At 40.1% G+C, this 15,692-nt stretch overlaps 1 protein-coding gene across 1 annotated transcript in view; it reads left to right on the top strand.

Moving 5' to 3' along the window:
- Positions 1-15,692, top strand: part of ADAMTS19 (ADAM metallopeptidase with thrombospondin type 1 motif 19) — a gene marked incomplete at its 5' end in the record, with an annotated part of 115,100 nt that overhangs the window by 77,650 nt on the left and 21,758 nt on the right. The window contains 5 exons of the mRNA XM_083352160.1: positions 1,456-1,586; positions 2,463-2,635; positions 4,408-4,535; positions 4,939-5,059; positions 9,610-9,690. Of these exons, the coding sequence (XP_083208286.1) occupies positions 1,456-1,586; positions 2,463-2,635; positions 4,408-4,535; positions 4,939-5,059; positions 9,610-9,690 (634 nt within the window). The remainder of the gene's footprint in view (positions 1-1,455; positions 1,587-2,462; positions 2,636-4,407; positions 4,536-4,938; positions 5,060-9,609; positions 9,691-15,692) is intronic.

Below are 15,692 nucleotides of genomic sequence, written 5' to 3'. Positions count from 1 at the left end.
CATGTATGATGGCAAAAGGTACTGTTTGGGTACTGTGAAGCAAGCGCATGATTTTTACAACAATGTTTTAAAAGCAACCCCATCAACACTTCTGGAAGCTGCAGAGGGATCTGGAGAAGGAGAACATCAAGAGGATGAAGATGGACAGATAGACGAGAAGGGTACAGGAGGAGATCAAGCTGCAATTCTTTTGGATGATCCTAGAGAACAGAGGGTGACGCGTGCTGCCTTAAAACGCTCAAAAAAGATTAAAAAATAAGACCAGTAGAAATCTATGGAACTTCCACAATATACTTATAGTCAAGTGGTAGTTGTGTTTTTAAGAGTTTTGGGATGCTATGTATGGTAACAGAATTTTCAATTTGGAATTAATGGACAATTAACTACAGAGGAAGAGGAAGAAAGTTTTGTGGGTTAATGCGGGTTAATTTGTGTAAGAACTATCTATTATAGCCTATTTTGGCTAGAGAGGTTAATAGGGATAGGTGCTTGTGATGTGTAAGTGAGAATATGTCTAGGTAATAGTGAATTGTGGAAGAACATAGATGGGAATGATGCTAGTTTTCTTTTATTTTAGTTCTTTATACATATTTAGTATTGTTAAGGATTGGTTTACTCTATATAAGCTAGAGAGTGATGGATTTTAGAGTTTATAATTGTTAGTATATGATTGTTTATGATTGCTTTTTAGATATATACCTTGTATTTTGCTCTGGGAAGTCGGGGGGGGAGGGGGGGAGGAGGGGAAGTAGAGGGGGGGGCAGGGGAGGGAGGAGGGAGAGGGGGAGGGGGGAGATAGGGGGGAGGTAGGGAGGGGGGGAGGGAGGGGGAAGGGGGGTTTTTCAAAGGAAAATTGTATTTTAAAACTTTTCAATAAAAAAAAAAAAAAAGAAGTTTGGAGCAGAGACGACGGCCAGCTGGGAGCAACCCAGGCTTCGGGGGAGTTCAATCCTCCAGCCGCCCAAGCTCCCAGCTCAGGCGGCCTCGGAGAACTCTACCCCTACCTGGGGCCTCACCCCCTCCTCTTCTCCCGAGGAGGGGGCTTCAATTTCGCCCGAACAGCTGATCGGCGCTGTTTCGGGCGAAAAAACAAACAGCTGAGCCGCGGGCAGCCAGGGGAGGCTGTCTTCGGCGCCGCGCCGCCACCGGAAGTCCGGGTTTAATGTTTTTAAATTGTGATTTTAATTTTTTGCGGCTAGACTTAATTTAATTTAATTTTAATTTTATATTGTATTGTTTTTAAATTTTGCCTTGTAAACTGCCTTGAGTCCTTTGGGAGTAGGACGGTATATAAACCGAATTAATAAATAAATAATAAATAATAAATTCCTCTCTGCTTTGCCATTTTATCAGTTATTGTAGCATGTTCAGTGTGGACTTCCTCTTGAATTTATATAGTAAAATATTTTGAGTGTACTTCATATATTTTAAAATAAAAGCTGACTTTTGTAATAGTGGTGTAAAGTTGGAGAATGTACCAGTAAAACATCTTTCGCTGGACACATGGAAGCAGAATGGAGTACCTGGGGCTCTTGTAGCAGAACTTGTAACACTGGAATCAGCAGTCGACAACGTAGATGTGCTAGGTAAGCAACAGCTTATTTGTGTTCTGCTTGTTACATTATTTAATAAATTCCAAATTAGTTACGGACAGATGCACTGTCTACTAAATCAACAATGTAAAGAGGATATTACACAACTAGGTTTGTGATATTACATAAAATTGTACATTATCAATAAACTCAAATATTTCGAGCTGTGATAGGCACTCTCAAATATATTTCTTTATATACAATTCATTTTAAGAACAGAAAACTAAGTAAGTAGTATTTGGTTTGTATTTCAGGTTTTTAAATAAATGGTAGAATTGGGATCTTTATACAGATCATTACTCTGTGTATTTTGGGAGTATGGCGAAGAATTCACATACATTAAGCACAATTCATTTCAACCTTTCCTGTTTTGTTATTTATCAAATATATTAGGATGCACCTTTTAGAATATCTGATCATGGTGGCCCCCAATCTATCAAGAGACAACAAAATTAGAAAAGGCTGAGGAAGGGAGAGTCAAATAATCATCATGGTTTAGCCTAATTCTAGTTTGGTACCATAATATTCACAGAGAAATTTTTTGTAACAGTTGCTGTTAGTTGATTACAATAGGTTCCAAATATTAGATTCTCTTTACCATTTAAAGACAGGCTGTACATAGGTAATCACTGTTATTTTAATTGTTTGTAAATAGTATAGTGCTTATATATTGGACTGGGATTATGCATCCCAGTGTGTGATTTTGAAATGAAAGTGTTCTAGCTAAGGATAAAATGAGGTGATGTGAAACCACATACTCCTCCTTAATTCCACAGATACAAATGTGATGGCACTAATAACAGTGTAAACCATGCAAGCCATGTACACACAACTAAATTTAATTTAATAATTATTTTTTATTTTTCCTAGTCCAGGTCATGAAGAAGCAGAATGCCAGGGATCAAGAATTCAATACAAAATATGTGAGAATCCCTCTTGTACTCCTGGACTGCCTGCATTCAGGGATTGGCAGTGTCAGGTCTTCAGCATTAGGCTAGCGTATCAGAAACATGTACACCAATGGCAGGCTGTTGTAGATGAAGGTAAGAACAGCCTTATATTTAATCGCCACAAGCTTACTGTCAAAAGTACATTTGTGCAATACACATATACCCACACAAAGTACACATGCATATACCCACACAAAAATCTGCACATATGTATTAAAATAGATTTAACAGTTCATTGTACCCGATAATTATACTAGTTCAATAAACTAGTAGGAACCATATCAGTGACATTGACTAATCTAGTGAAAACAATGACAGAGTAATGCAGTTTTAAAACTTTATAGTAGATTACTTAAGAAATACTTTTGTGTGCTTTTTAAAAAAGGAAGAATGGTTTCTTGCATTTAAATAAATAATATAGCATGCAATGGATTTTGGCAGATATAAAATAAATACTAGAATTATATATTTTAATTAATCATGAAGCATTTTTTTAAATGTAATTTTATCCATACTACAGATTGGCAACAAAATCAAAGAAGTATGTTATGAACCTTATGACTAGTCATGTAATGCTGATATTGGCTTTTGTGCACTTCATCACATAAATATAGTGATAAAAGCTTGTGTTGGAATACATGTTTTAGCATTTAAAATACTACAGAATTGTTCAGTTTGAAATACAAAATGCAAACAATTCATAAAGTAAGAATTGTATGATCAAATTCCTAAAGGTTGATCACTAAAAAAGTGCAGATTTAGTCCTAAAATGTCTCAAAAAGTAAAATAATTTATCAGCATTTAATTCTCATATTACCTTGTTTCTTTCAAATATAATCAGAATGATGCCATTTACTATAAAGATAATGAAGTCATTCTTTGCAGTTTAGCGAGAAGCTGAGTACAAATAAATATATTTTCCTTGGCCATAATTACTGGAAAAAGTCAAGGTATTTATCATATTGTGTCTATTTTCAAATAACATTTTAAGTTAATACCAGTCTGCTTTGCTACTTCAATGAAGAAACAAACAAGTAAAGATGGATTTGAGCCTCATTTTTTTAGCCACATTTTTTGTTATTGTGAAAGGGGAGGAAAATTGCTCAGGAGTGCTATATTACATGTAGAATAATTCCATGACTGGATGTCTATGATTTGTAAACATTGATTTTTAAAAAATGGATTGTTACAAGAATTGTGTATTGTATTACTATTATATTTTTATAATATAACATATTGTTTATTTATAATGCAGTATATATAATAATAGAGGTGGAAGCTGGAACTGAAGTGGAGGAGGAGTTAAAAGAGTGGTTAGCCTGGAATCCTGGAAGGAGAGGAAACAAGGGAGATTAGGCCCCACTCCTCAACCCTGAAATGTTTATCTGGTTGTTCTGTACTGTGTACAGTTAGTCTGGTGAAATTATTGTAAATAGGGGAGTAGCAATACACTAACTGCTCTGATCAGTCTCTCAGTGTCATTTCTTGCACCTGACAATGATATAGCAAACCGAGAGCATGGCTGGCTCAGGAATTCTGGGAGTTGAAGTCCATGAGTCATAAAAGAGCCAAGATTGCCTACCCCTGGTCTAGGGATTAAGGCATCAGGCTAGAAACCAGGAGACTGCCAATCATTGTCTCTTAACCCAACCCATCGCACAGGATTGTTTTGGGAAAAATAGGAGGAGATTTTGGGCTGTCAATTAATAAATCAACACTATTCAACCATGAAAATCTTTAACATTTTCCAATAATGTACTCATTAAGTCTCTTAAAATATATATATTATAACCAGTACTGGATTATTTGAATAGTTTAAAACTATTTTCAAATCACATTTTTTAAAAATGTATTTATTCACATAGAAAAACCATGTGCATTATTTTGTTCTCCAAATGGAAAAGAACAGCCAATACTGGTAACAGAGAAAGTGATGGATGGAACTTCCTGTGGCCCTCAAGATCTAGATGTATGTGCAAATGGAAAATGTCAGGTAAATCTTCCAAAACTAACTATTATGGTTTAATTATTTTGAAGTACTTTTCCCTTAATTCTTTTAGATTATGGATGTCATCTTTAAACCTAAATTAATCTGCAATTTAAATTTAGAGCACTGTAGAAGAAATTAATAATAATTCTATATTTTTGTATGTATGAAGTGGGAATTTTGAAGGAGGGATTCTTAAAACCAATCTTTTAAGGAAAAAGTGATAAAATTTCTGATGTGAAAGAATAATTTTTTAAATTCTGTTTGCTGTCCAGATACCTCAAAATAGTTCAAAATAGGTTATCACATTTTATTATTAGTAAATAATATATTTCTTACTAATTATAGTCTAAATTGATCCTTTAGCCTGGAGTGGACAATGTGCTATTCTTTCTTTTTTTTACTTCAGAAATTTGGCTGTGATGGCATATTGGGTTCTTTGGCATGGGAAGATCACTGTGGTGTCTGCAATGGAGATGGAAAATCATGTAGAGTTGTTAAAGGAGATTTTAATCATACTCGAGGAGCAGGTAAACATCTTTTAAAATGTATTGATTAAAATCTGCAAAATTTGTAAATGCGATGAGTATTCTGCAGGCTATAAATTGTGTAGTATCATCCTATTTTTATGTTATATAAATTAAAGCACATCATTTAGGAAAAGTGTTTTAGCTTAATTTTACCCAGTTTCAACCTTGTTGCTGAGGAAATTATGAACACATACAGTAAGAATAAGTGTGTTGTAAATCCAACTCCATTCTTTTGGATATACGATCTTATCTGGGATTATTTTGTGTACCTGAACAGATTAGAATGTTATCAACACTAGAATTTTAAATAAAGGACAGAAAGAAGATCATTTGCCCCCCCCCCAAATTATTTCATTTATAGAAAAAATGAATAGGTTTTTTTAATATTAAATTAACAAAATAGAAATAAACTCATACAGCTACATTAAAGAATCAATCCAACCTCAAAGCTAACCAACATAGGAATAAGAAAGGGAAGAAAGGGCCTAGAAATGATGCTAGAAACACAATGACTCCTCAAACTTTATAATCATATTACTTAAAAGTCTTGTTCCTTTGTCAAAAAAAAGCTAATTCAAGTATTAAAAAGATGCCAGCTGCAGATATCAAACTTCTTCTATTGTTCTATATAATTCTTGAGGGAAGGTATGCTCACATATCAAACAAATACAAAAATGTCATCACAATGTTTATATTGGTTGCATAATTAAGTAATTACACAAATGATATAAATAGTAGCAGAAATTGTAAAAAAAATAAATTTAATTGTGCCATCTGGAGTACATTGCATCCAGTGGCCTTGTCTGTTATTTTGGGTGGAAGTTGGGACAGAAATGTTATCCATTGCACCTGAAGTCCACTAAAGCAGACGTCCCCAACTTTTTGGGTACCAGGGACTGGTTCCATGGGGAAAGGTTTTTCTGCAGACCGGAGAGTGTGTGGGTTTGTGTGCTGCCTGCATCCCGGTACCGGTCCATGGACCAGGGGTTGGTGACCCCTGCAATAAAAGGGAACTGAGGTTTCACTTTAATCGGAAGCAGAAAATATATTAATAATCAATTAACACATCAAATCAAATAATGTTTCATATTGAAAATTAGATTTAAATTGATGGAGTTAAATGAAAATTAGATGTCCTGTAAAGAAATTGGGTGTTTCTATGTCCTGTAAAGAAATTGCATATAGGATAAAGAGTGCAAAAATATGAACTAGATGTTTGAAGTTTTTATAACTTGAATCTGTGCTTAAAATTGATGGAAAAACCTATATGCAACTTCACAGCTTCTGGACCAGCATTTAATGAAACATTAAAGTTTCCTTTTAATGATAAAATGAATGCTGCAATATCACAACATGAGCTCTGTCCCTCACATATTTGGATTCTATATCACAATGCAGATAAAAAAGGTGGTGCTTGCATAACAACATTGTAATGCTTGTATCATAATTTTTCAGTCTGGGCCCCCAAGTAAGCCTACTCATGCCTAAACTTGAAGAGTCTAGATACTGAAATTATATTATTGAATATATTATTATATTGTATTAATTATATTACTTATATTATTGTTGTATTTTATATATTATATTATTGTATATTTATTGTAGTATATTATATTAATTATTTTAAGAGTTTAAATATTCTAAAATAGGGCAGAGGTAAAAAGAAATATTAAATAATTACTTAATAATATTACTTAATACATTTAAATTGAACAAATAAAAAATAAATTTAAGGTTCCTGTTCTTCATTTGTCAATCTTGTAATTCTATAGAAATCTATTTAACCTTTTCAGAAATGCCAGGTAAGGTACACCATACCTTTTCTAGCAAGCTTATATATTTCTACAAAAAATGATTGCTTTACAATACAGGAACATTTTAGTATAGGACCTATACTATAGGTGAACTACTTATGAAATCGTCCCTTGTTTCTGATTTGTAGAAATAATTTGTTAAACATAATCATTTTCCTATCAGTCAATAAATTAAATTTAAAGGACTATAAAACATAGGCTATATTTCATGTCTAGTTATATGGATATAAATCCTGTTCATTTCTTCAAGAATTATGCATGTGAAGCTTTCTGGAGTTTGCAACCACATGCTTATCTGTGGTCTTAATGATTAAGTAGTATTTGTTTTTATTGAATCTGTATTGCTGCTGTGGTTTTTCCCATTCAAGTGTTTGAATGAATGTCTAGCTTTGTTATGATCAGAGTAACCGTAGACACTGTATTTGCGGATAGTACATTTCTGTATATTTATTTTGGATATAGCTATTTAGAATTTGCCAAGTAATTTTTGTTGAGTTGGGAAGGAAATCTAGAAGTCCCATTTCCTTACCCCCTGCCCACAGTGGAGCAATGTAAATATGTTAAATTTACTTCTGATTTTTTTAATTAATTTAGGAATGTTAATATAAATATTTTACCTGATCCTATGGAACCAGCCCAAGTGAAAATTATAAAATTTGTGAATGAAATCAATGAAAATGCCAGTAGTGAATCTCTTTGATATTAGCCATTCACATGGTAAAAGTAAGAAATGTAAACAAATAAATGCAGTGATTATTCAGTATATATCCAGTTCAGTATCAGCAGATGATGATGCTATGCTGTTGCTGCTTCTTTGTTTTGTAGTGTCTTTTGGCTGTAACAAAAATGTTTGCTGACTAACAGAATTAATAGAGTAAAAGAGTTGAAAGAGAGCTTGCAGGTCTTCTAGTTCAACCCCCTGCTCAGGCAGGAGATCCTATACAATTTCAGAGAAATGGTTGTCCAATCTCTTCTACTATTCCCTTTCAGATTGCTGAAAGGGAATAATAAATTGAATTATATTAGGAATGATCTGACAAAACCTGCTAGGAATTTGGTAATTAATGATCTTTCAAAAAACACTTAGAAAGTTCAATTAAACTATTTCAGCTTTAAAACAACTAATTAAAATAGTATTTCCAACAGAATTTCAATCATGGATATCTGAAGAGGAAGTTAAAATCTGCAAAATCTTAATATAAATGTTCAGCGATGCATGTATCAAGTGGTAGGGCTTTGTTCATAGCACAAGTGCTATCATCTTGTAGATTCGGAACATTGACTCCCCCCAATGCATACTACTTCTCATAATAAATGATTGTACTGTGAGGGGGATTATAAGAACACATACAAGACTGGAATGGAATAGGGTCTCCTGCCTGAGAAAGGGGGTGGATTAGAACAGAGGTCCCCAATCCCTGGTCCGTGGACTGGCACCAGGCCGCAGCGTGGCAGAAACCTGGCTGTGCAAACAAGTGAAGCTCCATCTGTGGGATACAGGCAGCACATGAAACCATGTCCCCTCCAGTCTCCAGAAAAATCTTTCTCCATGGAACTGGTCCCTGGTGCCCAAAAGGTTGGGGGCTGCGGAAGATATCTCCACGATCTCTTCCAACTCTGTTATTCTGCATTCTGTGTTAAAACAGAGCAGGATTTTCTTTCTAGCTTTCAACATTCATGAACTTATTTAGAGGTGGCTAGCAATCCCATCCTAATATTGCTGACTAGTGGCAGCTGCTGAATGATCCAGTGAAGCATGGTTTAACAAAGCATTAGCACAAGAGATGGTTTGACCTATTCAGCTGCCCACCGCCACTAGTTTAAGAATACTAGTTAGTGGATAATAGAGTATGTGAAATTTCTTATATCCCAATTATTTTAATGCAGAGATCTCAAACTCGCGACGTCACGTGCCAGCAATGGTGTGGGCACAGCTTCCGCATGACACGTCCGGCCCATGGGCTGGCAGTTTGACACCCCTGGTTTAATGCTTCCAACAGAGTCTTACATATTAAGAAAAAACTAGAAGTTTATGTTTGACCTACCCTGGCTATCTTTTTGGTCCTAAGTAGGATGGTCGGAAAATAAAGTGCTTTGGTTAATAGCTGATCCATAGAACACTCCCCAAGTAGTTGACAGAACAGCTGACTTAACAATTTAGCACTTCTTTATGTACTGTAGCTCAGAGATAAAAAATAGGGAGGACGTAGACTCATGACAAACTTTTTGGAAAATAAATAGCTTCTTTGAATAAAGAATAGTATAGGTCAGGGGTAGGCAACCTCGACTGTTTTATGACTCATGGACTTCAACTCCCAGAATTCCTGAGTCAGAATAGCTGACTCAGGAATTCTGGGAGTTGAAGTCCATGAGTCATAAAACAGCCAAGGTTGCCTACCCCTGGTATAGGTTCATTGATATTTTTCAGAAAAGATAAAAACTTTTCCTCCCTTTTATTGTCCATGGAATCTATAAAGGGGACAGGTTTGTAATCAACTCAGAATTGTTCAAGTGAGATACAGTAATACTTGATAATCGGGGTGGTGGGGGAGAGAACAAGAATTTGATGCACAAAATCAAAAGTCTAGATTCCACAAATTTGACACAAAGAAAATAGGGCATCAAGAGCAAATATAATTTTAAAGATTTTTTCAATAGATGGAACCAAATTCAATATAAATATTATTTTAATTTAAATAAACAGATAACAATATAAATGTCGGTATATATACTCAGGTTATGTGGAAGCCTTAGTGATACCTGCAGGAGCAAGAAGAATCAAAGTTGTGGAAGAAAAACCAGCTCACAGCTACTTGGGTAAGTTGTGATCAAATCAAATCAAATGTTGTGACTGTCAGGTTGGAGGGTCTGTCGAACCTGGATGAAACCAAAGCAATTAGAGTCTTCCCTTTTTTAAAGTAGCACAATGGAAGCATTCTAATTCAGAATTTCAGAAATAAAGTAATAAGGTTGTTATTGATCAGATTAAAACTGACCAACTGGAATGCTAGCAATTTATTAATATAGCCTAATGCAGGGGTGTCAAACTCAATTTCATTGAGGGCTGCATCAGCATTGCGGCTGCCCTCAGGGGGCCGGGTGGATATGGCCAGGGTGGGCATGGCCTACTGGGTGGGTGTGGCTAGAGTGCATTTGGCCTACTGGGTGGGTGTGGCCAGCTCTACATCGTTTGCATCAAGGGTGCCTATGGGGGCCTGGGCAGGAGTGGGACAGATCTGAGGGTCTCTGGGCCAGGGCCAAGGCAGTGGGGGCCATTCCCTCACTGTTTCCAGGATGGCTTCACGGGCCACATGAAACCACTTCACGGGCCACATTCGGCCCCCGGGCCTTGTGTTTGACATGTCTGGCCTAATGTTTCAAATAGTTTCTGTATGCATTGCATAGCTTTACTGTTTATATCATTTTTTTCTTATTACTATAACCAATGCAGTAGAATTAGTTAATAGAATATAAACTGTTGTGAACCCTTTTGTGGTAGCTGTAGCTAACTGTAACATATTTTGAATGCAGTTCCCTAAAAAGTGAAAACAGTAAATTGATCAAAAATTTCAGTGATTTTTTTTTTAACGAACTAGCTGATTTGGTGTTTTGCCAATGTTAGCACTTAGTTTGGCTGTTTTAGAACGATTGATTCAAAAGTTGCAAAATTCACAAATCTTTTCATGACTAGAGGTCTGTAAATAGTTTTTGTAAAACACAGAAACAAAGAAGTCTCTGTGGGACTTGCTGTCTCTTATAATTTACCACAGAATCAACTAAATACTGAAAGAGAAAAACTGGCAGAGTCTAAGTTTCTAGCTTAGTTTCTAAGCACTCGCAAAAAAAAGATAAAACTGACAGCAACCGAAAGCTCATTTTGGAAAATATCCAGAATTATGATTTCTAATGTTTGTCAGACTCAACTGATACTGCTTTTGCCTTGTGGAAATATTTAAAAGAATCTAAGTTTGCCAAAGCAGTAGATTGAAAAGTGAAAGGTGATACAAAATAGTTACACACATATTAGTCCAGGAGTGGAAAACTATAGCAAGTTTACAACCTGCTGGCTCAAGAATTCTTTCCCTGATGTTGAAATCCAAAGGTTATAAAATTGTCATAATTGCGCACCCCTGTATTAGTTACAGTGTTACAATTTGTGGAAGGCTGTAGGGGGCTGACTCTTCTTGAAGTGGATGGGAATTACCTCTGAATATAAATACAAGTCTAAAAAATTATATCATATAATCTTACTGTGTAGTTAGCAGTATTGCCAAAGAAGGTACATGCAAGGCCCATTTTGAAAAAGAATGAATCAATGTATCCAAGAGCCTAATTAGATAGCTGCAGTGCTTTTTTGTAAAAGAAAGAGGTGCCGGAACTCACACATGTCATACAACCCGGCTTGCCTACCCTACAAGGTTCCATCCAAAAAAAGGTGCCGAAACTCCGTTCTGAGCGTTCTATGAGAAAAAAAGCCCTGGATAGCTGTAATTCTTAGAATACATTTGTCTTCCCTCCCCCACCACCTTCCAATGCTAAGTGACTTGGGAGTAAGTTAGAGAGTGAGAATTGAATACTAATTTGAGTATGATTTGGAGTCTGTATTTAATTTTTAATACAGCAAAAAATAGTTTTCCAACACGTCATTTTTCCCAATGTTCACAAGCCATCAATAAATATTGCAAATATCACTATAAATGTCCTAAATAAAAATGAATAAAATGTAGCTGATACTTGACATGTCAGAGTTGGTTATAGTGAGGCATGCTTGTGTTACCTTTTTAATGGAGGGCCTTGCCAGGAAAGTGGAGGCTGAACAAACGCGCAAGCGAGGCAGAAGTGCTGCTCGGGGCTGGAGGGGAGGCCGGTCAGATTTCCCCTGCCTTGCCAGGCAAGCGGAGGCTGAACAAATGCACAGGCAAGGCAGAAGTGCTGCTCAGGGCCGGAGGGGAGGCCGGGCAGATTGCCTCCACCTTGCCAGGCAAGCGGAGGCTGAACAAATGCACAGGCGAGGCAGAGATGCTGCTCGGGGCCATAGGGGAGGACGAGCAGATTTCCTCTGCCTTGCCAGAAAAGTGGAGGCTGAACAAATGCGCGGGCAAGGCAGAAGTGCTGCTCGGGGCCGAAGGGGAGGCCAGGCAGATTTTTTCCACTTGCCAGACATGCGGGGAGGCTGGGCAGATTACCCCCGCCCTGCCAGATTGCCCCCGCCCTGCCAGGCAAGCTGAGCCACGACGTTCTTCAGCAGGCACAAGCAGCTCCGATCTCAGCACAGCCCCTCCCCATACTCCTCCCCTCGGAAGAGCTGCGGGGCTCAGGAGCCTCCCCCAATGGCCACCCCACCCGTGAGGGAAGAGATGCAGCAACCAGATTGACGGTGCCTCCTCCTCCAAAGGGGCACCTCCTGGCTCCAAGGGACAGAGGCAAGCCGAGAAACTGAGCTCCGCTTTGCCCGATGCTTACTTTTGCTTTCCAAAGCAGCCTTGGCATCACCGGGCCAGCGTGCTTGCTCGCAAGGAGCTCAGCCTGGATCAGCTGGTAGACAGGTCATGCGTCCTCCTGGCCTGGTCGCTCTCCTCACTCCCATTCTTCTCCGGCCCAACCCGCTGCCCCAGTTGGTAAGCTTGCAGATTCCCCCCCCCAATAAATAAATAAATAAATAAATAAATAAATAAAGCCGATTTTACAGGTTGTCCAGCTAAAAGGGAGGAAAGAAGCTGGGCTGGAGCACCCTGGAAAGGCGAGAAGGCAGCGCTTCTGCACGGGCTAGTTGGGCTTTCGGCAGGTTTCACCTGCAATTAAGTCAGGGTGAGGTTTTTGGCTTAGGGGAGGCTGAGGGGGGGAGCTCCTTGTGGGGGCACATGTCTGCTCACATAAGTTCAAATATGTTTCTTTTGCATGGAAGCTGCTTTGCTGAAGGTTATATTTTCCTTCCTTTTCTTCCTGTTTTCTTTCTTTCTCTTTCTTCGGTGGCTTCCAAACTTCCGAGAGCCCTCCATGTTCTTCGCCGCTCTGCTTTGTTGCGCCTCTGGGGGTGGAGGGAGAAAGACGCATTCTCCAACCGGCTCTTCCTTCCCCTTCTCTGGGCTGGGTTGCAATCTCGCCCCTGCTTCTCTGCCTCCTCCTTCCTCCTCTCCCCCCTTGCAGAAAAAAAGGAGAAGGCAGGCGGTGGGGCAGGGGGTTTCCCTTCCTTGCCCAATCCCAGTGTTTGCAAGAGATGCAGAAATGATCGCCCTTTTGCAAGCAGGAAATCTTGTACGGGAATTGCAGCCAGGGATTCCCACCACCACCAAATATATACACACACATACTTTCCCTGGCTTGCCCCGTATCTGGGGTTTCCTTCCTCGCGAGGAGACCCGCAAGATTTCCTGCTTGCAAAAGGGCAATCACTTCTGCCTCTCTTGCAAACACTGGGATTGGGCAAGGAAGGGAAACCCCCTGCCTTCTCCTTTTTTTCTGCAAGGGAGGGGAGGAGGAAGGAGGAGGCGGAGAAGCAGTGGGTAAGATTGCAGCCCAGCCCAGAGGAGGGAAAGGAAGAGCCGGTTGGAGAATGCATCTTTCTCCCTGTACCCCCAGAGGTCCATGCAAAGCTGCCAGCCACGCAACACACCCGGCCGCAGCGAGTCAAGCAGCAACCGTTTTCTTTCTTTCTCTTTATTTTTTCCTTCCTTCCTTACCATATTCTTCCTGCCTTCTTCCTTTCTTGTCTTTCTTCCTTTCCTCCTTCTCTCTCTCTCTCTCTCTCTCTCTCTCTCTCTCTCTCTCTCTCTAAGCAAACAATCTGGGCTCTGACTGGCTGCTCCTCACTTTCTCCTCCTCCTCCCCCGCCAAGTAAACTGCATGCAAAAATCCCACAACCCCCCCCCCCAATCCCACAGCAGGCTGAGATAGGCGAGCCCGAGTAGCAGCCTCGGAAGATTTGCCGCAGCAGCTCCTTCTCCCCTTCGGCCTCCTCCTCCGCTCCCTTGAAACAGTCTTTTCCGAGGAGAGGAGAAGCCAGCACGGCACAGCCATCCATACCAGAGCTGGACAGGGGGCAGGGCTGGTGCATGTCTTGCCTTAGGTAGGCTCCACTCTTTAATCAAGCCCTGTTCTGCACATGTGCACATGCGCACGCATGCACATGTACATTTTGCGGCTCCCAATTTTTTTTTTGTGAGGGAATTGATTCCAAGTGGCTCTTTCACCAAATCAGGTTGCCGACCCTGGCTTAGAATAATAATCAGTGTTGGGAACTATAGCACACAAAAGAAGTTCCCATGCTACCAAAGGGCTTTTTTGTGTAAAGTATATCATACATATAAATGCCGCTTGATTTTAATCTTGCAGTGTAGTCGTGCTTTAAAAATTCTCTCTGTCAAAGCTCATCCTGACGCGAGCGGAACGAAAGCTTGGCAGGAACGAGAGACGACCCACGAGAGGTTGAATGTGTTTTTTATTCGTCTTCACAGCAACCCGAAGCAGGAAAAAAGTCAGCGTTGGTGGCTCCCTGCCCCCAACGCTGCTTTTATAACGTAACAATCACCACACCCAAGAAACCACCACGCCTGATAACACCACACCCAGGAGCTAATTTCCGCCCACCTCCCTCTACAAATCTCCCGGTCCCCCCCACCCATGCCTTTCTTTGGCCTGGCTGCGGCATCTGCTGACACGCCGTCCTCCTCGGTGCCCAGGTACGTCCGCCTTACCCTGCTTTCCCCCCCTGAATGCCCCCTTCCCCCACCAGGCCCCATGTCTCCCATGCCCCCCCATCCACACCTCACCCACTTAATCCCACCCCAACTCAGCCGAATGGTCTCCGCTGTCCACCAGGCCCTTGGTTGGCCCAAAAGTCCTTCCCCACCGTTCTTTGGCATGGGGGGGCTTCCAAGGTGGCGTCCGCCTGCCAGCTGGTGGAAAGGAATCCTAGGGCGGCGTCCGCTGGCCCTGCCACCTGCCAGTGGCCCCAGACAATCACTCCGGTGCCGCATTCTGCCGCACCGGTCATTCCAGGCCCTCTGTTGGCCGCACCGATCACCGGCCCCTCCTGTGCATGTGCAGCGTCGGATGGGAGCTCCGCTGGTAGCAGCGTGGTCGGTCGAGGCAGGCAGGCTGGCTGGTGGACCCAGGGAGCGTGCGGTGGCTGTGCTGGGCTGTTGGGCCTCTGGTGAAAAGTCCGGGAAGGGCGCATGGGTAGGGGAGGGGCCCCCAGCCTCGGCGCGCCGTCCCCCACTGAATGTCGGGCCTGCGGGGCTCGACACTCTCTCTCTCTCATTCTTTCTCTCTCTCTCTCTCTCTCTCTCTCTCTCTCTCTGTAGTGTGTGTGTGTATGTGTGTGTGTGGTGTGTGTTTGGTATGTGTGTGAATGCATCTTGAGTGAACTAAAATTCTCAAGAGGATATGTAATGTACCAGGTATAAAGTATTGCTTCTGGATTGGGTGAGTTTGTCACAGACAAGATCAGGAATGTTTTTTTAATGCACATAATATTTAATTATCTTTTGATGATATGCAAAACATTCAGAAGAGAAGAACAAGATTCCTGTTTAAATCTAGAGTTCTTTTCCTGACTTTGCAAATGGAATGCATTTTTTTAAACTCATTTTTCTCCAAAGCATATTTAATTATGTTTTTACAAGCTGAAGGGCCCAGGAAAGCTTCAAAAACATATTGCCCATTTTCCTCAAATGAAATTGTTTGCATGCATGTTGCATCTGTACAGATCAAAGGGGGAGACCTGAAAGATCATCTCAATCCACATCTGGATCTGTTTATGTGAAGATAGTATTGATATGTTTTCTAAGAGGAAATATGAGAATGGCAATAACAGGAAT

The sequence above is a fragment of the Vipera ursinii genome (genome assembly GCF_947247035.1).
Source record: "Vipera ursinii genome assembly, chromosome: 2".
Taxonomy (NCBI): domain Eukaryota; kingdom Metazoa; phylum Chordata; class Lepidosauria; order Squamata; family Viperidae; genus Vipera; species Vipera ursinii.
This window is presented reverse-complemented; position numbering and strand designations above follow the sequence as displayed.